Source organism: Urocampus carinirostris, chromosome 8 (assembly GCF_059441175.1).
Source record: "Urocampus carinirostris isolate Australia breed hairy pipefish chromosome 8, RoL_Ucar_1.0, whole genome shotgun sequence".
NCBI classification, from domain to species: Eukaryota; Metazoa; Chordata; class Actinopteri; order Syngnathiformes; family Syngnathidae; genus Urocampus; species Urocampus carinirostris.
In genome coordinates this window covers 268044-290969 of record NC_142356.1, presented here as the reverse complement: position 1 = coordinate 290969, position 22926 = coordinate 268044, and the positions used below count along the sequence as shown (strand labels likewise).

The following is a 22926-nucleotide window of genomic DNA, read 5'->3' as shown; positions in this document are numbered from 1 at the left end:
AACGTTGGGTGACTTCTGTACGAAACATTTATGTAAATTAGAATATATTTAAATATTTTTGTGAGGGAGCAAACCCCTACACAAAAGGACCATTTGGAGAGGGATGGGTACCGGCAGGTTGTACTTGCCTAAGACACACCACAGTTATCGGTGTCCCAACCATCCGTGCGCCGTAAACCATGTAGTAGCAGCACAACTTTGGCGCGTAACCTCTTTGAGATCTTACGAGGCGCCGGAACGCACGGCTGTCATCGACGACATGACTCGTGATGTTTTGGTTTGTTTTTGTTTTTTTTCATTGTTAGATGATGCCACCTGGTAATAATATAGTAGTTACAAGATGCATTATTTAAGAACTGAATATTAAACATAGAAATACGTATCAGCGCAACTTGGTCGCGGCTTCTCTCCGCCTCACGGTAACGTGTGCAATTGACCAAAGCGCACGGCTCGTCAGGAATATTCCAATCATTTACGTTACTCAATATATATTTTGATGTTTTTTTGTAGAATTAAAAGCACGACTTTGGCGAGTTTCCTCTCTCCATTCCTAAAATATGTGTGAGGCATTGGAGAGCTTGGCCATAATTAGTCACATGGCCCGGGGTTTGGTCATTGAGCAGGCTTCTAAACTTTGCAATAACACTTTTGTCGGATTGGTAATAACCGCATCATGATGCCTGGTAATAACATAAGGTAATGACACGGTAAAAAAAAAAATGGAACAGCAAACTGATAGCCCTATGCGCTAACCGGCAACAAAACGGTTACTCTGGCCTCCAAGTTGCGGACTTCTGTTCGAGATAAAGAGAAATGCAGACAGAAATTTTCCTTACCAATGACATTTTCCATCCTTTACCCGCTGGTGAATGAGACAAGAACGAGGGACCCTCCTTAACGTAGTCGACAGGGAAATTCATCTCTTGCAGTTTATTTAACAATAAGGTATAGAAGTAAGAAATGAGCCTTTTATCAGTTTTGTACAGTGTTTTCCTTCTCTCTTATATTTATAGTATTTTGCTTAATATGTGGATTTACAATAAGGAGAAAAAAAGCCAACACTTCCCACCCGTTCAAGCTTTTTTTTTTCCCGCACGGCGCCTTTTTCTTCAGAGCGTCCGATCGAAAAGGGTCGCCGATCATCGCGCCTCTTTCTCCGACTCTTTACAATATTTATATGGGGCTGAAGGAGGGCGGGACGACATTTTTTAATGTCAAAGAAACAATTCTTTACATCCGCAAAACAAGAGTTTTCTCCGTCAAGGGCGTCTTGGCGGGAACACCAGCGGTCCCCGCGTCTCCTATTCGAATACGACTGAGTGCTCTTCATACACACAGAGAAGGAAGAGGTCTCGCTCGGCCCCTCGGAACACCACGAACGCCCGGGCCGCCGCGACAGAAGAAAAGGAAAAGCTGGCCCGGCACCCCGACACTTTTTCTGACGGTACAAAAGATATGAATAATATGATGCAATATACATTTTTGAAAAAGAAAAAAAGAAATGAGGACAGTGTGAAATCACACTCAAATTCCACCCGAAAGAAACTGAAGGATGAGCACATTTGGTCACCAGCCAAAAAATATATTCTTTGCGACTTCGATCGTATCTCGAGAAGAGAATTGCAAACCCCGTGAACATTTTTTTTTTCTTCGGAAGAAACGAAAACCTCCAGCGAGGAACGACCGCTTCCCGCGGGGTGCGGGGACTCGAATTTTTTTCTCTTCTTCGTTTGGACAACATTTTCTTTTGATACAGGTACAAAAAAGATCTCCGTAATAGAAAGAAGAAACGAAGCCCTCTGGGGTCAAGAGTCCGAGGGAAGCGGGGCTCTTCCCCGTCCGGCGCAAATGCTACAATCCCTCCACAAATTTCTCCAGCGTGTCTCCCGTCGCGTCGCCCACCATGCTCAAGTCACTGTTGAGCACCCCCCTGTTGGGAGGGTTCAGCTGGGGGAGCATGGCGCTTTGTTCCGGCGTCCCCAAATGTCCCTGCTCCAAGGAGCCGGAAAGGGAGCCCCCGAGTCCGTGGTGGGGGGAACTGTGCTGCGGGGAGGGCTGCGGCTGATTCTGGATCTGCGGCGAAGGACTGGAATGTGGCGGCTGCGAGGGCGGGCACGGAGACTGGACGGGCGCGGGCGAGCGGACCTGGTTGGCGAGCAAGTGGGTCTGGGGGCTGAGTGGGTTGGTCTGGGCAGGGGAAGCCATCTGCTGCTTGAGGACAGCCTGCTGTTGCTGCTGCTGCTGCTGTTGGAGCATTCGCTGATGGAGCATTTTCTGGGGGTCCATCCCCATGCCCGGCTGAGCCATCTGAGCCATGGGGGGTAGCTGGCCCATGGGCGCCCCGGCGGCTCCCGGCCCCGCTTGCATGGCTTGCATCTGCTGCTGTTGCTGCTGCATGCGCAGCTGGGAGTAGGTGGCGGCCGAGGACTGGGCTTGTGGGGGGAACTGGCCGGGGTGCCCCTGAGGCATCATTCCTTGTTGTTGCTGCTGCTGCTGTTGCTGTTGCTGCTGCTGCTGCTGCTGCCTTAAAAGCTGCCGACGATACTCTTGGATCTGTGGGTTTGTGTTCATCAGCTGCCCTTGCGCGCCCATGGCCGCCATGACCTGGGCCGCCGGCTGCTGCTGAGGGGGCATCCCCGGCCGCTGCACGGCTCCTGCGGGCATAGCGCCCCCGGGCATGGCCATGGTCTGCATGGCGGGCAGAGCGGGCTGCTGTCCCGCCTGCTGTTGCGGTTGGTTGGCGTGGTACTTGGCCGTCCTCTGCTTGATGAAGGCGGCCATGAGCTGCGGGTTGGACTTGAGGATGTTGAGGACCTGCTGCTGCTGCTGGGGCGAGCTGGGGGACTTGAGGGTGCGGAGGAGGTCCTGGAGGGCGTTGGGGGCGATGGCGCCGGCTCGCTGCGGCGCTTGCGGTCGGACGCCTGGCTGCTGCGGGATGAGCATCCTCGGACCTTGCGGTTGCGGTCCCGGCGCCATCATGGCCCTCTGCATGCTCATGGCCTGCTGGCCGGGGACCAGGCCTTGCTGTTGGGTCGGCGCCGCCTGCATGGTCGGGGCGCCGGCGGGCCACTGACCCGGGGCCACGTTGGCTTGCATGACCTGCGGCCCCCGAGGGCCCGGGACCATCTGCATGGACGCTTGCATGGGGCCGGCCATACGCTGCTGCTGTTGCTGCTGCGGCTGCTGCTGCTGCTGAGGGTTGATGGGCAGGCCGTTCATGTTGACCAGATAGTTCTGCTGGTTCTGTTGGGCCTGCGCCATCAACTCGATGTGGCGCGCCATCTTGACGGCGGCGAGGGGGGGCTGCTGCTGCTGCTGCATGGGATGCGGGTGAGGCGGCTGAGGAACGGGGGACGGTTGCTGATGCAGGGGGGAGACTTGGGGTCCCGGCTTCCCTTGGGGCAAGGCCGCTTGAGGCTGCCCGTTGCGGGGCGCGGCGGGGAAGGAGGGGGACATGATGCCGGTGGGGGCGGGGGGCTGAGGCTGAGCGACCGCGGGCTGCTGCTGCTGCGTCTGCGGAGCGTTGGGCTGCTGGTGGGACGTCGGGGTGGCGGGCGCGGCCGAGGCCGGCGGGGACGGCAGCGGCATGGTCCTACCCTGCATGGTGGCCATTCTCCTCCTCATGAGGTGAGCCTGCTGCAGCCGGTGTTGCAGCTGCTGGTGGCGGAGTTTGTGCTTGATATTCAGGCAAAAGGGCACGGGACACTTGTTCTCCTGACAGTTCTTGGCGTGGTAGCAGCACAGGGCGATGAGTTGCTTGCAGACGGGACAACCGCCGTTGGTTTTCCGCTTGCAGAACTTGGTGTGCTGCACCACCCTCTTCATCTTCTGGCAGGACGGCAGCGAGCAGTTGGCGTTGCGGCACTGGCAAGCGTGGACCAGCGATTGGATGCAGCGTTGGATGCTGAGGCGCCGGCTTTCCTGCGGGCTCTTGGAGGCCTCGCCGCTCTGACTGTTGTTGTCGTCGTCCAGGCCCAGGCCCCATTTCACCATCTGGTGCTCGTGGCCCTTTGCGTTATAACAATTTATGCAAAGGTCGAAGTCCTGAGGGGAGAAACGGAAAGACCGGGTTTGTTAAATTGCTTCTTAGAAATAAATTAAGTGGACACCGGAGATATCAGATGTCCCTGCCTCAAGACATTTTCACTTTGGTGTGTAGAATTCAATGATTTTTTGATCCCTCCTCGCATTTTCTCCACTATACGACATCAACAACAAATTATCCCGCGTGCCGAAAAAAACATTGAAAAATTAAAAATTTGCAGTGTTCCTGTGTATGATAAGTTTCATTTTTAAGTTGATCAGCTTTGAAAATGCTAATGTGCTATTGGCTAAACTCTCTCCGACAATGCCTTTATCTTCCCGTCAGTTCAGAATCTCGTCTTATTCGTAAACTTTACAAGTTGGCAGGACAAGTTTGTAGTCCATTTATTGCTTCTGGTCCGAGTGATGCTCAATGAGACGCAAAAACAAAATATACATAGATACAAAGCCTATGATTATCTAGAAGTCTGACGAAAGCACACGAATGGCTACTCCTCGCTATCAAATATATGATCGGAACTAGAACTATAAATTAGGTGGCGAATAATGAAAGGACATTTTCTAAGAGACAGTCAGTTTCAATTAAAATCCGTCGTCCCCGCCCTTTTTTGCATCCACGCGCTACTCCACTGTGTCAGCTCAAGTCACGTCACAACAAAGGTAAACCTAATGTCATTCTTTCTTTACGTATATATTTATCTCTAATGCCATTTCAATAAGATGCAGATATATTTAACAGAAGTAGGGCTTAACAGTTACTATTTTTTATTGATGTTTCTTTTCAGAGTTACCAGGTGTTCCGGAACTGGTTAGCATATCCCCAGCTTTACGGCTACTTCCCTTTGCGGCCCCCAGCTCTGAACAGATCCATTTTGTATTTCGGGTCTACCGTGAAATGGAAAAACAAAGAATATTCCGCTCACCTCGCAAACGGTGCAGTGCCAACGCGTCTCCACATGATGCTTGCACTCGTTGCAAGTGTAAACAAAGCGGTCCTGGCCTTGGTTGTGGAGCTCCACCAGCATGCACATGGTGCTCCACTTGCACCTCCTGAGAGAGCTGAACTCCCAATGTTTGTCCCGGGCCAAAGTCAGGAAAGCGTCACGCCCGTCCATCAGGTCGCAGGACAGCAGGGGGTCGGGGTCGATGATCGGGGGCAACGTGTTGACCATCGGGCCGGAGTGGAGATGGATGACGAAGAACACCTAAGGAAGACGGAGAAGTGGACGTTTTCACATCACGCTCACGGATTGGTCCAAACGAATCAAACTTTACCTCTTTGTGCTTCTCCATGGTGGCGTAAAGCTTCTGAGACAAATCGTTTGCTACGTTGGGAATTCCGGGTTTCTTCTTGTTTGCTCGACTCACGCTGCTCTTGTTTTTGTTGGTCTTCTTGTTATTTTTCTTCTTGCCGTTTTTGCTATCGCTTGGGGTTCCCTAGGAGCAACATTTAGTGTGAGTGTTTGTGTTTCTTTGTCAGATTCATCGACACAATTCCCTCCATTTTCCGCTGTCCGTCAGTTCCATAGTCACCGTCAATTGGTAACAAAATATAAGTACTTTAATGTAGCACAAGGAATCTATTTACTTCTGCCCATTACTGCACAAATATTTGTATGCCCCTAAGCACAGTGTGACTTGTAAGTACAGAGATGGATGATATACCAACTTTGTCACTAAAAAGCCTCATGAGTATCCACGCATGTGTCGTGCAAGTCCATGCATCTGGCAAGACATGTACGAGAACATGTTATAAACGCAAGAGAAGCAGCAATGGCGCGCGATTTTGAGGCAAACGAACACGGTGCTTGGTTGATTTTGGTTACACGGATAAAATCCTCCTTGAAACAGTTCAACCGTGTCAATTTTCGCAAAGACGTTGTTCGTTCTTGAACCAGATCATATTGCTAGCAAACGGAATGTGTACAAGGTCATTTGTCTCACACGAGTCTTAAAAATGATTTGTTCAGAGAAAAGGAAAGGCAGTTCGCCAATTGGTTTGAGTGTACCGGCACACTTAAGGTGACGCAGAAATTCTGCGATGTACCTTAAAATCTGCAATGACCCGAGGACACGAAAGTTGGACCGCTATATGTCTGGGGAACACGGTCTTGACATAAAGCTTTAGAACAGTCAACGAGAGAAATAGACCAAGGATGACCTCTTGATGGCATGATAACAAAAGGCAATATCTGATCAAATCCGATGACACGACACGATTAATGTGAAAAGTATCGATCGTCGAGATGACGGGACGAAAATAAGCCCCGGCTTTTTCCTGTCGTCCCTTTTCTTCCTTCTGTTTTGTCAATCGTTTATCAAAGCTGTTGATCTTAAATGCGTCGGAATGTTGTCAATGATGATCAGTGGAAACCAAGAAAAATGTCAATCAATCAATGAATAACTAAAAGGACATATGGTCAGGATTTTTCTTTGAAGACCAAATCCCACAGTAATAGAAGGTGAAGACTGCAGACGCACCTCTGGAGTTTCTGAGGCAGCGGTGTTCTCCTCTTTCTTTCTCTCCTCCTCTTCCTGCTCTAGCTCCTTGATACTTTCTTCCAGGACGTTGGGCCAAAAATCCCCTTCGAAATACGGCAGCTCGTTGGCGGTGGTTAAGCGGTCCTCGGTCGCCTGTTTGAAAATATCCTGAGAGGAAAAAGAAAGGCCTAGGTTTAGAATATATTCAGAGCTAAAATTGGGGATGATCAGGACTTAAGACATTTCCGCCAAAAATGACAGAGACTGCATTTTTGGTTACGGCCGAAAAGAAAAGATTTTCCCAAATAGGTTTTCCAAAAAAAAAAAAAATGATGTGATGACAATATGTCTAAAGTGAGCCCTTCAAAACTGGCATGACTCGGGGGCGAGTTTGTGCACGATGTGGGTGCTTATTTTTCATTTTGCACACCAGAAAGAGATGAAGGTCTGCCGCCAAGCTTTAACCAACAGGAAATTTCCCCTACAATTTTTGTGTCCTTTTCCTCCCGCGTTTTTATTAGCCACTAGTCAGACTTAGGCTAATATTTACAAGCTAATACTAGAGAGAGAAATCTCTACACTTCAGCTGTTTCAATTTATGACGTTGCTGTCATGCACTTCCCGGACATTTTCAACATCTTACCTAATGTTTACAATTCTGTGTACAGTAATGCTAATTGTGATTCACCCTGGTCAATCCTGGAAGGGGGATTACCACATGTCAGGTCTTTTCTCAAGGTTTCTCTTTTTTCCTCACGCTGAGGTTTTTGAGTTATTCCTTGCGCGCATGCTGGTTGAAGATCAGGTAATTGTGTCATTGTAATCCTGTGCAGTCCTTTGAGACATTTTTGTGATTAAGGGCGTCAGAAATAAATGGAACTTGACTTGACTTGAATACATACTGTGTGACATCCAGTCCGACCGTAAAAAAATAGGTACTTAAAAATAGGAAATAAGAGTGAGATTGTGCAGTGTAAAAGCTACAAGTGATAAATCGTTCAAGATCATCTCAAAGTCGAATTAACTTTCTCGTGTTACTCTTGATTTCAAACTTTCAGCAGTTTTACTTTTCCCGGATCGCTCTGTTGTCAAAAGTTTTCTCGCACTCGGTTGCCTTTTGGTTTGTCATTTTATAATTTAACAAATGTAATGCATATACAAATATTATAACATAAGTTATTTTCATTTTAGATTGACTTTAGCAAATCAGTGCAAATTAAGTACGTTTCAGTTTCGGCAAAGTTTTATTGGTGGATTCTTAAATCAAGGTAAACATGTTGATGAATGACGGATGCATTTTTCCCTAGCAACCTTGTAGTCGTGCAAGATCCTTTCTCCGAAGGCCTTGTCCAGCATTTTCCGATACCAGTCCTGAAGCCTTTTGGGTTTGGGGATCTTCTGCTCGGGAGGGTGACAGTGGAAGATGTAGTCGTCGCCCTCGCTCGGTGGACACGCCCAAATGTGGCCCTGAGCGTAGCTGCCGACGAGACCAAAAAAAGGTGAGATCTGAGATCCGCACGGAACGTAGAAATTGTAGAAATTACCCGAGTTTCTTGGCGTATTCAAGATAACCAATGAGAATCTCGTGGTACACTGCCGTTCTTAAAACTCGAGGTTTGAAGAAGTGAATACTGTCGAGGTACGATATGTAGACTCGTCTGCCAAGGGAGAAACGGAAAATTTAACGGTTTGGATCCCCGCCGGCCCCGCCGAGCAGAAGGCGACCAAGTACGGACCTGGTGTTGGGAAAGGAGCATTCCGAGCCGTACTCCTGAACGTGCATGCCGAAGAAGCACACGTCGACGCCGTCGATCTCTTCGAATGCGAAAAGTGCTTTGGTTCGATAGGGGAAGGTCTCCGGCATCTCGCCTGTATCCACGAACCTGAAACCGTCCAGGGAAAATTAGTATTCCGACATTGAATATCATATTTAAGAAGGGGTAAAGAGTTTTTTTTCGAGTAGCATTAATAACCCCGTTTTTCGGTCAAATGCGGTTCTTAGACAATCGTATCGCGTCAAAAAATAACCGCAAACAACAACGTAACGATAATAATAATTGTGCGCATTTGGTATAAATATAACTGTTTGATATTGTGACAATGACCGATTTGTAAAATAAAACGTACAAAAAAAAAAATCGACACATTCAATTTAAAATGCACGTTGCTTGTTTTTTATTCAATGTCCCAAATTTCAAAGAAAATACATATTTAGTCATTTGCTATAAACTGGCTTTTTAATCTTGTAAATCTAAACTTTAAGGCAGGGTATTATTTGGGGCATTTTTCTAAACCGAAGATGATGTTGTCTATTTTTGTTCCGTTTCATCACAGACCCCCGGGTTACAGCGTTCCTGCCCTGATGTTTAAACATTGCTATGTGGGTGACGAGGTTTTCCCCACTCTATGACTTTGACAACAAAATCTTTCGCGTAAGTAGCACTTACTGACTCACTACGCTCTCCCGAAGTCCAAATTCAAGAGCCTACAGCTGGTACAAAATGCCGCAGCGAGGCTTTTAACTAAGACGAGAAAGTTTGTTCACATTCCCTTGATTGTGGCTGAGCTGCACTGGCTCCATGTCAGTTTAAGATGCAGGTACTATACAAAATTAGGCATGGACTTGCCCCCTTCATATCTTTCAGATTTCGTTCCCTACATGTTCCTGCTCGGAAACCTCCCTTGGAAAACGGTGGTGTGCTAGTGATCCCAAGAGCCAAGACGAAATCCGCAAGTTCAAAAGCATTCTCTATTCGGCCTGCTGTGCTGTAGAATGCTCAGCCCTCTGAGATTCTATCTGCAACCTCAGCTGAACTGTTTAAATCTAGGCTGGAAACACACTCGTACAATTTATGAATGACCAATATTTCATGTTATTGATGTCTGTGTATTGTTTGTTGATAACCTTGCAACCTCCATTGCAGCCTGGTCACCTCATGTGTGGCCCCTTCTCAAGGCTAATTCATTTCCTCATGCTGAAGTTTTACATTTTTCCTTGCCCTCATGAAGGTTTTAGATCAGGCGTTGGTGTAATAATAGACTTCTTGAGAATTCTTGTGATTAAGGGCTATACAAATAAACATGCCTTGACTTTTTACTATTTTGTTCCTTATTGGAGGTACCGGGGGTTAGGAATTCATGAGCTAATTAGCATAGGTTCCTATCCTGTGGAAAACGGCAATTTCACTTTGCAATCCGCATCTCAGAACAGATTCAAATCGTATCCCGGGTGTCTGCTGCATTTTGCTGCAGCTCTAACAGTACACAAAAGGTAAAAGACACATGCTGGTCAATGGTGACCTCACCTGGTTTTCATGCCCGGTTTCACTTCCACGGTTTTGTCAGAGCTGGCAACCACCCGAACAAAGACCTCGCCGGCTTCCGGGTGGTTCTGCCTCTTCAAGAATTTATTCACACGATCCTCAATATACATCCCTAGTCGTGTCGACTGTAGCCCTACGTTGTCAACACGAGAAGAAAAAGGATAAGGACAAAAGTATTCCTCATCAGGCCTTAAAAAAATATGACGCATCAAAATGGCCGACGAATAGAAAACGAGACGCACTTTTGGCTGAGAACTTGTTGTCCTTCCGTGTTTTCCCGCACCTTTTTAAGCAATTATCACAAATGAATCTGTTGATAAAATACAATCATGACAAAGAGTACAGGTGACTTTTTATGTCGCACGGGATCGACGTCTTACCCCGATGGCCAAATAACCTCGTAGTGCAAAACACAAATTTGGTGCATTTTCCGTCCGCAATCTTTACATTCAACGAACCTAAAGAGCAAACAAACATTTAAAATCGTACATACTTCAACAATGATACATTTGGAAGGCGAAAGGTCGAGGTCAGGCAATAAGACCCTTATTAAGTTTGTTTTTCATTCATATAAATGAGGGTCAAGTTTCAAGAGTCCCATCCATAAAACTACCAAGTAAAAAGTGTGTGGTTTGCATCTACTTACGGCTCAGGTTCCAGCACATCGTTTTTCTTTTTTTCAAACTGATCTTTTGATATCATCCTACCAACAAAATAAGAGAATTGTGGAGGTCAAAAACATGAAGATAAAATAAACAGGTGGAAACAGTGACAGATAAGTTATTCTCTTTGTAAAATAATAACTAGTTGGCTGACATTGACGCCTTAAGACAGTGGTTCTCAAATAGTGGGGCATCGAGGGTGGCGCGGGCACGTTCGACTTAAGGGAACTTTGTTTTTTTTAACTTTCCCAGAATAAAGTGCAATTGCACCTCCACTACAAGAGGGGGCAGTGAGGTTCTAAAAGCCAGAGTGTTTTGTTTACATTTACACACAGTGTATTAAAGACAAGAGCATAAGCAATGTGTATGAGGCAAAGAGACAAACAAAAGTCTCCTCTCGAAGCACTTCATTGTGGCCTTGGGGGACGAGCAATTACCAATGCGCTTGCTATGTTAAAAATGTTCACAGTCGACAGCACGAATTCGAATAAATTAAGCCGACACTTAAAGACACGACAACCGAATCACGGCTCGAGTTTTTCTTCAGCAAAAATGTGCAGAAAGGCGTAGATTTGTCACGGAGCGAGGTGATGAGTTACCATAAATATAAAGCAATCTTTTTTGTCCCCACCAATATTATGCGATCGCTTTAAAAAATAGATTCATCTTGGGGGGCGCGAGAGGATTTCTTCTTCCGAAAGGAGCGCGAGACGGAAAATATTTGAGGAGCACTGCCTAATAAAGAAGTCGATGTTCAATATCAATAAGACAAAATTGTACATCATTGGTCCGTGATCCGCATGTTGTTTATTGACTTACGTCTGTGGCTGCGCAGGATCGTCTCCCAACGTCACACTTTCTCCCTGAATCTCATTGAAGCACTTTTCGCAAAAATGATACCTGGAGAAGGAAATTTCAGTCAGAAAATGCCTAAGCGTCACAGGTTGCTTGTCTAAAGAAACAAAAAAAGTCTTATTTTCAAAAAAAGGGTGTTGCTCTATAGGGGATTTCTTTTGATTCATGGACCTGAACCAATCTTAATAGGTTCATGAACGTTAGAAGTGCCACGATAAAAATGTCAAATAGGTAGAAAGAACTGAGAAGCAAGATTTAGTTCCGAGATCCCTTAACACACTCTTGTGCAGGCAGATGTACAAAAACAGTTTCTCATTCAAGTCGTTCGATTTAGGCCAAGTCCATCAGAAACTACACAAAAGCAACGTTATATGCCGGTTGTGTCGCACTGAAATATAAACACTAAATGGCTCTTGATACGGCTTTTTTACTGCAGGTGGCGACAGTCGGCAGGATTTTTTTTTTTTTTTGCTGCTATTTATCAACCACCAACTTGCCAGCTTCATCCAAAAGCATGTGGACCCGATTTCACTTCAAATAGAATGGAACTATGATCGCGTTCGACGGAACAAAAGTGCGGGAAATATTTTTCTGTTATTTTAACTGGGGATTTGTTTTTCATCAGTGATAGGAAAATGATAGTTTTCGCCTTGATTTTTTTTTTTTTAAAACCCAACCGAAATTCCTCACTTTAGTTTAGTTCTATAAAGAAACGTGACATTTAAAGGTGAAATTCGCAAATAAAAAGCAACCAAAACCTCGAGAAACTTCAAGTCTCTTAGTTTCTTCCCCAGGGCCATCGCATCGATCTCAACAAATGCGCAAAACTGAGAATATATATTTGCTCAACTTATTTGGGAATTTTTGTGGCTGCTAATTGTTAATGCTTTACTTTTAATTGCACTGCTACGGTGCATTAATTTCTCATTGCACCATTAAAAAACTAAACCAGTCTCTAAGCACTAAGTTGTTCATAATTTTGCCTATTTATCCTGGCAGCCTTTAATGTTAATTTTCTCTTCCGAGTCTTTCTCGAATGTTGACCCAGGACTGCCATGTGTGATCTTGTTGTATACACCGTCAAGTTGTTATTAATGACAAATTAGACAATTCGATTCAATTCAATTGCTAGTAGTCATTAGGATTGCTGTTTTGTGGGTTTGCATGAACTGTGGTGAGAATGAATTCAATCCTGGCTTTTGCTCTGATACAATTGCACAAGTAATGGTACCCAAATATTCCCACCCCTACTGAGCAACGTGAAAGGAGAAAATGGCTGTTGATACAGCTTTCTTACTGCAGGTGGTGCAACGGAGCACTACATTAGGTAGGGAATCAAGTTTTGTTATAGATAGATAGATAGATAGATAGATAGATAGATAGATAGATAGATAGATAGATAGATACTTTATTCATCCCCTAAGGGAAATTCGCATTTCCAGCAGCATCCCTGCACTGAAAACAATAATAAAGCAAAAAGAATACAATATACAAATGCCCAATGTGACGTGCTAATACCCACTGTAGCGTGTTGTATAGAGTATTTAAATAGTGCTACATAAAATACACACTGCAATAAAAATACGGTAATACGCAATGTAGGGGGTGTGGTTTAATGTGGGCCTGGTGGGGCCGGGTGGAGTTAAAGAGCCTCATGGCATGAGGATGAAAAGATATCTTCAGTCTGTCCGTGGTACAAGACAGTGACAGCAGTCTGTCGCTGAAGCTGCTCGTCTGTCTGGATATAATGCTGTGTAGTGGATGTGATGGATTGTCCATGATTGACCGCAGCTTTTTCAGTGCCCGTCTCTCAGCTATTATATATAGTTATTTTGCTTTTCTGCTATTTCGGTGACTTGATAGGCAGCATTCAAAATTGCTCCAATTTAGGCAATGTGAACTGTTTGGTGGAGGGACAAGCAAATAAGCAAGGTGCCTAACTTGTTTGGGTCTTTGGGAACGCATTTGGGTTGGCCATGGTCCAAAAATGTTTGCGTGTGTTTTTTCCCTTTTATTTTCTTTGTTATTGTATGTGTTTGTCTTGCTGTCGGTCACCCATCTCGAGGGATATGACCAGGGTAGGTAGATAGAACTGTTTGCTGGATACCTGTTCTGGTAACTGTAGTACGTGCCTCCAGTCGGGATGGTGCAGAGCTGTTTTCCATAACAGCACAGCGTTTGGGGGGAAAACTCAAACTGCACAAAGAAAAAGAAATGATGAAAACGTCTGGAAAGTGTTGAAAGGGACGGGGGCCGATGGAAAATACCTTCCTCCCGCAGCAGTAGCCTAGGCTCTGCATGACGGGGTCGATCTCGGCCTCGAAAACCTCCGCCAGTTTGGAGCAACACTTGTAGACGCGCGAGGTTTTGCGATTGTACAGCCAGGCGTTGTTGAACATCAGCCAGACATCATCCACGTATTGCCAAGGATCCTGGTACTGGCCCGTGTCCAGTTTGCGTTTAATGGTGGACAGATCGATGGGGTTCTTGACGATGTCGAAGTAGTCCTACCGAGAGAGAAAGGATAAAACCTGGATTACGGAGCGGAGTTGCGACGTGTGAAGCCCGTTTCCGTGTTCTACCTACAGGAATACACAGGAGCATTGGATCTACTGGCTGTCTGAAGGGCAAGGACTCGGAATCCTGTCGGTAGAGGGATTCCAAAGTCGGCATGAGGGCCTGGCGCAACTCTTCAGGCTTGAAGACTGGAGGAAGACAAAAACACACACGCGGGTTTTGGTACACCTATTTCATGGCCAAATTTACACTCTTAAAGCACTTTAAAGGGCATTTTTTTTAAATGGGTCCAGTAGCTTCAATGGGTGGGGGTTGGGGGGATTTGCTTCACAAGACAAAGCAGAGCAGGCGTGTCGACGCCATTTTCATTCATAGCGTCATCTAATGACTCGGAGTGCCAAAAAACATGGCGATGGCAACAATTTTAAGCATCTTCCCTACCTTGAAAACACAACATTAAAATTCAAGCATTTCCAAGGATTTCAAGCCTCCGTACGAACCCCGCATACAACAACCTGAAACGAGTTTGGTTTGCACAGAGAGCTTCAACGAGAGTCACCAACAAAGCCCAGTAAAACATGAGCTGCGATTTGACCACTCTGGAGGACATTTTTATGACTTGTGTGTCCTGGAGTTCCGTGTCTAGTCTTATTGTAAACAATGTACACTATGTTGTAATCAATCTTTTTTGCCCTCAAATTGTAAAATCATAACTTTTCGGACTGACCTTTTTTCCGAGAAGGTGAAGAAGAGCCCGTTCTGGTGGTTCCTTCGACTTCTTCTTTGGGCTCTGCCTTCACTTCAGTCTTTTTATCATCCACCTCCATTTGCTCCGGTTTTTCCTCCGACTCCTTCTTTACCGCTGAAGAACTCGAGTCTTCTTCCGTCTATTATGTAAAGAAAACCGTTAACTAGGGATTCACGAGAAATGTTTTTTTTCCATAACGAATTTCCTGCACGAAAAATGTTTGCTCCTGGAGACCGATGTTAATGTTGTGTTACTGTTGACTATGTATTGTCTGTTGATGCCCTTGCAACATGTCCAGTCGTGTTTAATTGTATAACTCTTCATTCGCAAGAAGTCTCAAAGGGCTGTACAGATTCCTCAGCACCAGGACCCAAATGGAGAACGCTCAAGTCCGTGGATTTCTTCTTGGCTCTTGGAATTACTAGTTGACCAGCATTTTCCAAAAAAAAGGCTCAGAGCAGGAACCAAGGGCGAAATTAAATCTGAAATCACCTAACGGAAGCATACAAAGGCTGAAAAGAAGGGGACCTAGTACCGAGCCCTGGTAAGAATGAAGGGCTCAGAGGTCAAATTCCAGTATCCAACCCAATGTGTCCTGTCTGAGAAGTAGGATCTTAACCACGAGGACAGTTGCCGAGAGACTAGTTTACTTTTCCAGCCAATCTAATAAGATATTATAGTCCACAGTGTCAAAGGCAGCATCCACTGCAGCCTGTTCATCCTGTTAGGGGGATTACCTAATGTGTAAACCCATTCCCAAGGTTTCTACATCTTCCTCATGCTGATGGTTTTGAGTTTTTCCTTGCCCTCGTGTAGCTTTTAGATCACGGGATATTGTAATGGTGGTTTGTGCAGCCCTTGGAGACATGTTCCGATTGAGGGCTATACAAATGAATGTGACTTGATTAATAACGTCGATTATTCATCTTTTTACTACAAAAACGTACATAATTGAGTGTCTCATCTCTATATTAAGTTATGAGTTTTAAAGAAATGAAAACAAAATGGTCTTTCCAGCTGCTAGAGTGCAGTGTTGAGTTGAGTAGGGAGTTGTTTCATGTATAAAACTGCATGAACTAGACTGTTAAAATATATCAGTTAACACAATTAATGCCAAACATGAAAATCGTTTGTGAATAAATGTGTTTAGAAAAGATTCCTAGTCATCCGTGATTATAATGCGCAGGGTAGGTTGTCAATCTAAGCATAAAAATGAAAAACAAAGCTTAAAATATGGAGTTGACAATCTTTTACTGATCGGGTCCGCCAGAGAACAGAACGTCTGAATCCGGCCACAAAGCCAAACTGTGTTTGACATTTCTGCTTCCAAGGGCCTGAGCAATTGCACAAAGTCTATTAGCGTCACTTGGAACAACGGTGAACATTCTTAAGTTTGTGGATTCATTTAGTGGGTTGCACAATACAGAACTGTATGTAATTACTTTGGTTGACTGTTATATTCAAATCATTTGCAAATTATTTGAATGTAAGACAAGAGCAATTAAAGAGACCCAAGAAAATGAGTCTTCATTCCCATTTCCTCTCTCTTGCGGTTTTTTTATCCGTGCATGCTGTTTGGTGCGTTTACTTTTACTCAAGTAGTTATTTGGATTACTACTTTTTACTTCTACTTGAGAAATATTATTCTGTAGCAACAGTACTTTTACACTTCTGCACTGTACTTAGGCGCTGCACGTACTTCAATGCCAAAGTGCACACTCTATTTGAGGGAGTGAGCCCCAAGTAAACCCAAGCTGCACTTCAGTGCTAAAGTGCAGTTTCAAGTTTACTCTGGGGGCATGGTCCTCAAAATCAAGTTCATCGGTGGGGGTCGGCAGACAAGGGCTTTTTTTTTTTACCCTCGGGCCGGGTCGGTCTGGATTTTTTTGGGACCGATCTTAGCTTTAACCTGGGCAGCGTGCTCTCGCACATGCGTTCATTTTAGGAACTGCTCTAAGGACTTTTCTATTCTGGAAATCGACTGACCTCCATCTTGGGTTCCATTTTGCCGCCGGCCGCCTCGTATTCGGCTTTGTCTTGATTCGGCTCGGTTTCGACCTCCTTGACGGGCAAGTCGGCGGCGATGTGCTGCGAGTGCGGGTCGGCGCTTGCGGCAGAGGCCGGCGTGGGAACCCGATTGTCCAGGCTAGGCCCCGGTTGAGACAGCTGCAAGAAAAAAAGAAAAACACTTTAGCCGTGACGCGCGTTTGAGACTGAGTTAAAAGAGTTGCATGCATGGCACAGATAAACATCCGACCATGTTCGCGGTTCTCCTAAAAATGCAACGGGTGAAATGAAATGATCAGACAGTGAGGACGGACGGACGGACGGACGGACGGCTCGGCAGGTGAGAGCGAGTTTTGCAGGGGAGGGCATGCGTAAGGAGCTCAGGCTCACCGGTGTGGCGGGGAGCTGAGGCAAGGGCTGTGCCGAGGAGGGAGTCTCCGCCTGGGTTTGGGGCTGACTCGGACGGGGCGGGGTGGCGCCCGTGGCGGACGCCAGGCCCGACAGGGTTGGGGTGGCGCTACGGCTGGAGGACTGGGGCGGGTGAGCGCCCGTCCCGGCCGAGGAGGCGGAGGAAGAAGCGGCGGACGCTGGACTGGAGTGCAAGGGGGTTTGGGAAGAAGCTAATTGAGGGCCCAGCGAGGGAGCCAAGGGGAGGTTAGCGCTCTGATGATGCTGCTGCTGCGGCGGCGGCGGTTGCAGTTGTTGTTGCGGCTGTTGCTGCTGCTAGAGAAGACACACACAATAGGAAGGCGGCGGACAAGCACACACCAAAAGCAGACACCGTTAACACATCGGACACTCCCTCAGCACACCGCACACAGCTTTTTCATTAGAGAACACTTCAGAATGGAAACGGATCTTCTCTAATGAATTAGTTAGTAGTGATTAAAAAAAACTTTAAAAGTAATCTTCAATGCAGAAGAAACACACGAGACATAAGTTCCTCATGATACATTCTTGAGCTGGTAAAGTCAAAATGCTGTAAGATCAATGTGACCCAATGGCTGAAACAGAGGCGTGCAAGCAAACCTTTTACCTACCTGCCAGGGTTGTTAGGTATGATTAGTGTAGAATAAGGCTGCACGATTAACCGAAACCGAATTGTAACCGCAAACCACTGCTTTTTTTCAACGATTCATAGGTCCATTTTATTTTTGAGTGATGGGAAAGATTTGGCCAATAAAAATTGTCACATATCGGGGTTTACCGTCGCCGGCCAATCAGAAGCAGGTTGTAATGGCACCAACCAATAAAGTTTGCATGACGTGTGGGCTGGTGTCATCTGCCAGTCGGCTAAACAGCGCCTACACAAGTGGCCACCAAAACAAACGCCACAGCTCGTCGCTTTACCGGCTCGTTACATTAAAAGTAAATCCATAAATGAAATCGGACTCCGAATTAAGTCAGAAAATGCGCAAGGAAAAGTTGATCACCGGCGGGTGCTTCTTGAATTTTTATCGCGTCCAGGAATTGAGGGAAGCGGAATCGGATGGCAAAGCTAACGGCTAGGCTAACGACTCTTAAACCACTACTGCCGAACTCGGCTAGTCATAAACGCCAAATCCATCTCCAATAAAGCGGACGACTTGGAGCTACCCCTTGTGTAAAACCGCTACATTTGAGACTCTTGTATTTGAATCAAAAGTCGCGGGGACCCGACTCTCGAGTGTGGCTTGGCAGCCCCTTAATCGTTTATTTACACTGAAAGCAATAACCCTCCAATTTCGTTGTCCTGTTGTATAATGACAATAAAGATCATTTATTCAACTGCAATTCTGTTTTCATTTTTACATCCATAGTTAATCATTTGTAACTCTGTCTTTAAGTATGGTATCTCAAGTTACGTTTGCATGTCACTATGTTTATGTTCTCCCTGGAAAAAAACAAGCACAAAAAACGCACTTTTCTTTTAAAATCGAAAAAATATCATCGAAATTGCAATTTAGGTCTGAAAAATTGCAATTAAGTCTTTGTCCAAAATCGTGCAGCCCAAGAACAGAAGCATAATACTTTAGTATTAAGCACCCAGGATACAGCGATCCCGCCTTACAAGGTTTTCACTTTGCGATGTGGAATAAGGTGGGTTTTTTTCAGCTCCTTTTCATGGCATTTTCCACTCTACCATACCAACACCAAATTCTTTTTCATCTCCAGAAACATTCACACCATATACAAAGTTGGTCCAAATTAGGTAAGTAACAAGTAAACTGTGTTTTTATGCCAGCAAGTTAAAAGATCAACCAGCTTGCACCAGTGGTGGCAAACTCACAATCTGTAAAAGGCATTGGTTGTACAAAAAAAAAACCTGACAGTTATCATGCTTCTCACTATCACACTTTAGGCATTCAGCATTCTTGTCAATTCGAACCAGATCGCCAATACAGCTCATCCAATATAAAATAGGCCCTGCAAACACAGACATGCCTAATCACGTCCTCAGTCCAGTCGGTTCTTTTAATGGCTTGCAACCGCAGGCTCCGACGGCTCTTTTGAAAAGGCCCGTTTCCTCTTGGAATTACAAAAAAAGCGTGCTCCCAAAAATTGCGATTCATGCACCCGTACTCACAACAGCTGGGCATAGTCTTTTTGTAAATGGCCACTCCGAAAACGCATCTCAACTTATAAAACCTTCTCTCGCTCCTTTCAAACTCGTACTGCTACTCCCACTGTTTTGGGTGAACAATGCGCACGTATCCTGTGCTGATGAAAAGGCCTCCATTTGGTATGTATTTCATGTACTGCGCATGTGCGGAGGGCTACATTCAGTGGTCGATATGGGGGTGGGAGGGAATAAACCTTGGAGCGTCAAGTATTACCTTGGCATAAAACAATTATAACAAACCTTTGTGAGTGCTCGATTCATAATAAAGTAAATGTGTAAATGTCATCCCAACCCATCACAAAACGAGTGCAAAGTCCACATTGAGGCCTCACCTGAGTAACTGGAGCCTGTGCCGGCGGCTGAGCCATCCCGGCCCCCAAGGTGACGTTCACGGTGCCCGTTGAGGAGACGGCGCTCGATCCCGGAGCAAATTGAGTCTGAGCGACAAACTGCCCCTGGTTGGCGGTCTGCCCCACCATGTTGTTGCCACTATTGTGACTGGCTAGCATACCCTGGGCTTGGGGCATCCGGGAGGGGGACATCCCCACCTGCAAAGCAAACGCACATTCCATATGGAGACGTACTTGACCTTCTTTAATCGCAACGGACGTGAAAATGAGACATGTGAAAAGGGATTGACCGACACAGGTTTTTCTGGGACGATTATCAGAATTAGGAGGAGGCAGATGACCGATATTAATTTGCTAAAGATTCAAAATTGGCGCGAGAAATTGATCAATATGGCAACAAAGAATATTTGTCATGAATTAAAATAAATCCTTAAAGGCTCTCTGAAACCTTTCACAATTGGATATTAACATGACTAATCTTTCACTTAAACCAAAACCTGCAGTGCAGGAAATAAAAGTCCTATAAAAGGTAAATAACTTACTGTTGTTGTATTTTTCCAACAAATAGATACAAATGTCAATACAACCTACATGACTTAAATTAACTTAAAACAAAAAGTGCAAAAAGCAAAGGAAAGTTCAACGGAGCTATCGAATTAAAAAGTGTCGGCACTCACGTTTCAGAGAGAGATTGACAAACTCCTGTTAGGGTAACAGCTCAACCTACCACTTCAGCGTGCTTTTTACGCTATTTCTCAATCACAGACATTCACGCTTTACTGACGAACCGATGGTATAATAAAAGCTAATAAATGTCTTCACCCGAATATGCTTCCATTAGACAAGTTAACGACACTTTGTTGGCTCTCAATCACACGCTCGCATTTCTACCACAGCAGACTTTTTAAAACCTCGATATTATCGGCGGCTTGATTCACGTGTCGGGGAGTCGGCAGAGGTGCCGCGGTTTGTCATCTGCAGAGTTTGGAGTCGGAAACGCTTATCCGATCGGAAGGCGCGGGGAGAAAGGAGTGAGAGTGAGAGAGTGAGAGTGAGAGTGAGAGTGAGAGTGAGAGTGAGAGTGAGAGTGAGAGTGAGAGTGAGAGTGAGAGTGAGAGTGAGAGAGAGAGAGAGAGAGAGAGAGAGAGATTGGCTGCTTTAGAGAGGCTAAAATATCATAAAAAATGCTGACGCTGGTAAGCGGGCTGCCCGCTAAACGGTCCACCCCTACATGGGAAGACTACATTTAAGATCAGGATGAAACCGAGACGCTGCGGTGACTTGGCTTAACTCACCGCCGGAACAGAGCCCATGTTCATTTGTTGCGGGTGGTTCATCGGTGAGGCGGCACGAGCGCCCAATGCGGGCTGGGACATCTGAGCGTTGGGCAGGGCCATGTGATTAAACTGATTGATTCCTATGGGAAACAACACGAAAATTCAAAATGTGCTGGGGGGAAAAAAAACAGCAGACTTGACTCATTCAATGCCAGACATTTCTCTTAAACGGGAAGAGCCAGTGCCAGCCAATTTTTAACATTTTGACCCATTTTTGAGGGCCTACAGAAAATTTTGCTCTGCAGCTACATAGGAATAAGGCATATATCAAAAGAAAACTTCAGCTCTCATATTTCATCAGAAAAAAGGTTTCTAGAGTTTTTTTGAAAATACTAGTTTCCCAAAAAAACTTCTGAGAAAAACAGCTTTTTGTAAAAGATTGCATTCCAAGCACAACTTTTTTGTAACATCTCCAATATCTTAACAAAACATGGCACTTTTCCTGCAAAAACGCAACAATGAACCTACGCAAGAACTTTGCAAGAACTTTTCAGCGGCTGATGTTTCCGGTAAAGCGATCGCACCATTTCAGTCACGTTACTGCGGACGGGCACGAAACCTCACCCCTCTCCGCCGAAAGGGACTTTGTTATCTTTTTTAGAAAGAAAAAAAAAAACCCTCTGTTGAAGCGTCCGTCCGTCCTTATCCATATATATTGGCTTTTCTCACGACGCCTCGAATGTGCTGACAAAGATTCGATCAAATCCACTCCTGTCATCTCATGGCCATTTTTTGTAACAAAATCATTCCCAAAGGCTTGATATTTACTGATGAGCTGCGCCAAACCCTTCAAGATAGTTTCAAAGAAAACAAAATGTATTTTTACGTTTTGGCACTCAAAAAATGCTTCTGAAAACATATTTATATGACAGATCACTGGATGAGTTAAAAACCAATTCTAGTTTCTTCCAAATGAAAAAGATGTTTCAATGAAATGTCAAGGAGAGCCCTGGGATACGGCGTCCCTACCTTATGACAATTTCACTTTACGGTGTGGAATAAGTTTATTCGGCCTTTTCGCCACTATATCGCATCAACAACCAATTCTTTTGTACGCCCAAATATTTACAAAATGTAAACTTTCTGGTGCTCATGCGTGTGACAAATGACCAGTCTTCTATTGGTCGACATCATATCAAATGCCTTTCTGCAATAGGTTGAAAATGCTGATATGTTATTGGTTGAACTCTCCCCCATAATGCATTCCTTTTTTTTTTTGTCCAGTTCAGAATCGCTTGTGCTTCGTAAACACTTTGCTAGTTTGCAGTACGATCATTTAAATTTTTTGTGCCGTCTGTATCGGTCCCCAATCTTGCAGTGGTGTTAAAGGAAAAAGCAAAAACATAATGACCGTAGTAACAAAGCTAGTGATGATCAAGAAATACAAAGAAGGCACAAACATCACTACCCTCATTAAGTTGCCTATATTCAACCAATCAACGATCGGGACTATTATTTAAAAAAGGGAGCCGAGTAAAGCAAGCAAATCTTCTGAGGCCATGACAATTCATGCAAGTCGATATTTAAAAATGAGTTTTACTTTTAATCCACTGTCTCCGTCACTCTGTCTGCATCCACCCATTACTCCACTGTACCAGCTCAAGTCACCTCACATCGAAGGTTAATATTTCATTTTATCCTTTACTTCTATATTTATTCATAATGTTAGGTAATCATACACGTGTATACTACACATAAGTAGTACTTACTATGTACTGAGTATCTATACTGGGGGTTAGGCGCGCATTCAATGATTGCAATAGCTTTTTCTCCTCTGCTATACAACAATTTCACTTAGCAATTCCTGTTCCCAGAATGGAGTAATGTTGTATCCCAGGGGTGAAGTGTAAAGCAAAGACGTACCTTGGGAAACCTGCATGCGGTTCATGATTTGATTTGGCATGTTAGGCAAAGGATTGGGTCCGTCTAAAAACACAAGAGAAAAACAACATTTGCATATCTGTAGTGTCATCAATTTGGCACTGAGCTAAACCACCAAA

The 22926-nt window shown here is 45.1% G+C and overlaps 1 protein-coding gene across 3 annotated transcripts in view; it reads right to left on the bottom strand.

Annotated features, from left to right (window-relative positions):
• Positions 1-894: 894 nt before the first annotated feature.
• Positions 895-22926, bottom strand: part of crebbpa (CREB binding lysine acetyltransferase a) — a 46153-nt gene continuing 24121 nt past the window's right edge. The window contains exons 11-31 of one of the 3 annotated variants that reach the window (XM_088341199.1): positions 22790-22852; positions 20885-21006; positions 19572-19787; positions 17028-17360; positions 16617-16796; positions 14610-14769; positions 13952-14070; positions 13633-13872; positions 13473-13561; positions 11330-11410; positions 10495-10551; positions 10229-10306; positions 10091-10158; positions 9831-9981; positions 8262-8408; positions 8070-8183; positions 7837-8002; positions 6526-6693; positions 5320-5481; positions 4968-5249; positions 895-4044 (exon numbers count right to left, since the gene is read on the bottom strand). In XM_088341199.1, the coding sequence (XP_088197325.1) occupies positions 1852-4044; positions 4968-5249; positions 5320-5481; positions 6526-6693; positions 7837-8002; positions 8070-8183; positions 8262-8408; positions 9831-9981; positions 10091-10158; positions 10229-10306; positions 10495-10551; positions 11330-11410; positions 13473-13561; positions 13633-13872; positions 13952-14070; positions 14610-14769; positions 16617-16796; positions 17028-17360; positions 19572-19787; positions 20885-21006; positions 22790-22852 (5189 nt within the window). In that variant the 3' untranslated portion in view covers positions 895-1851. The remainder of the gene's footprint in view (positions 4045-4967; positions 5250-5319; positions 5482-6525; positions 6694-7836; positions 8003-8069; positions 8184-8261; positions 8409-9830; positions 9982-10090; positions 10159-10228; positions 10307-10494; positions 10552-11329; positions 11411-13472; positions 13562-13632; positions 13873-13951; positions 14071-14609; positions 14770-16616; positions 16797-17027; positions 17361-19571; positions 19788-20884; positions 21007-22789; positions 22853-22926) is intronic. The other 2 variants (XM_088341200.1, XM_088341201.1) reach the window with 2 other exon arrangements.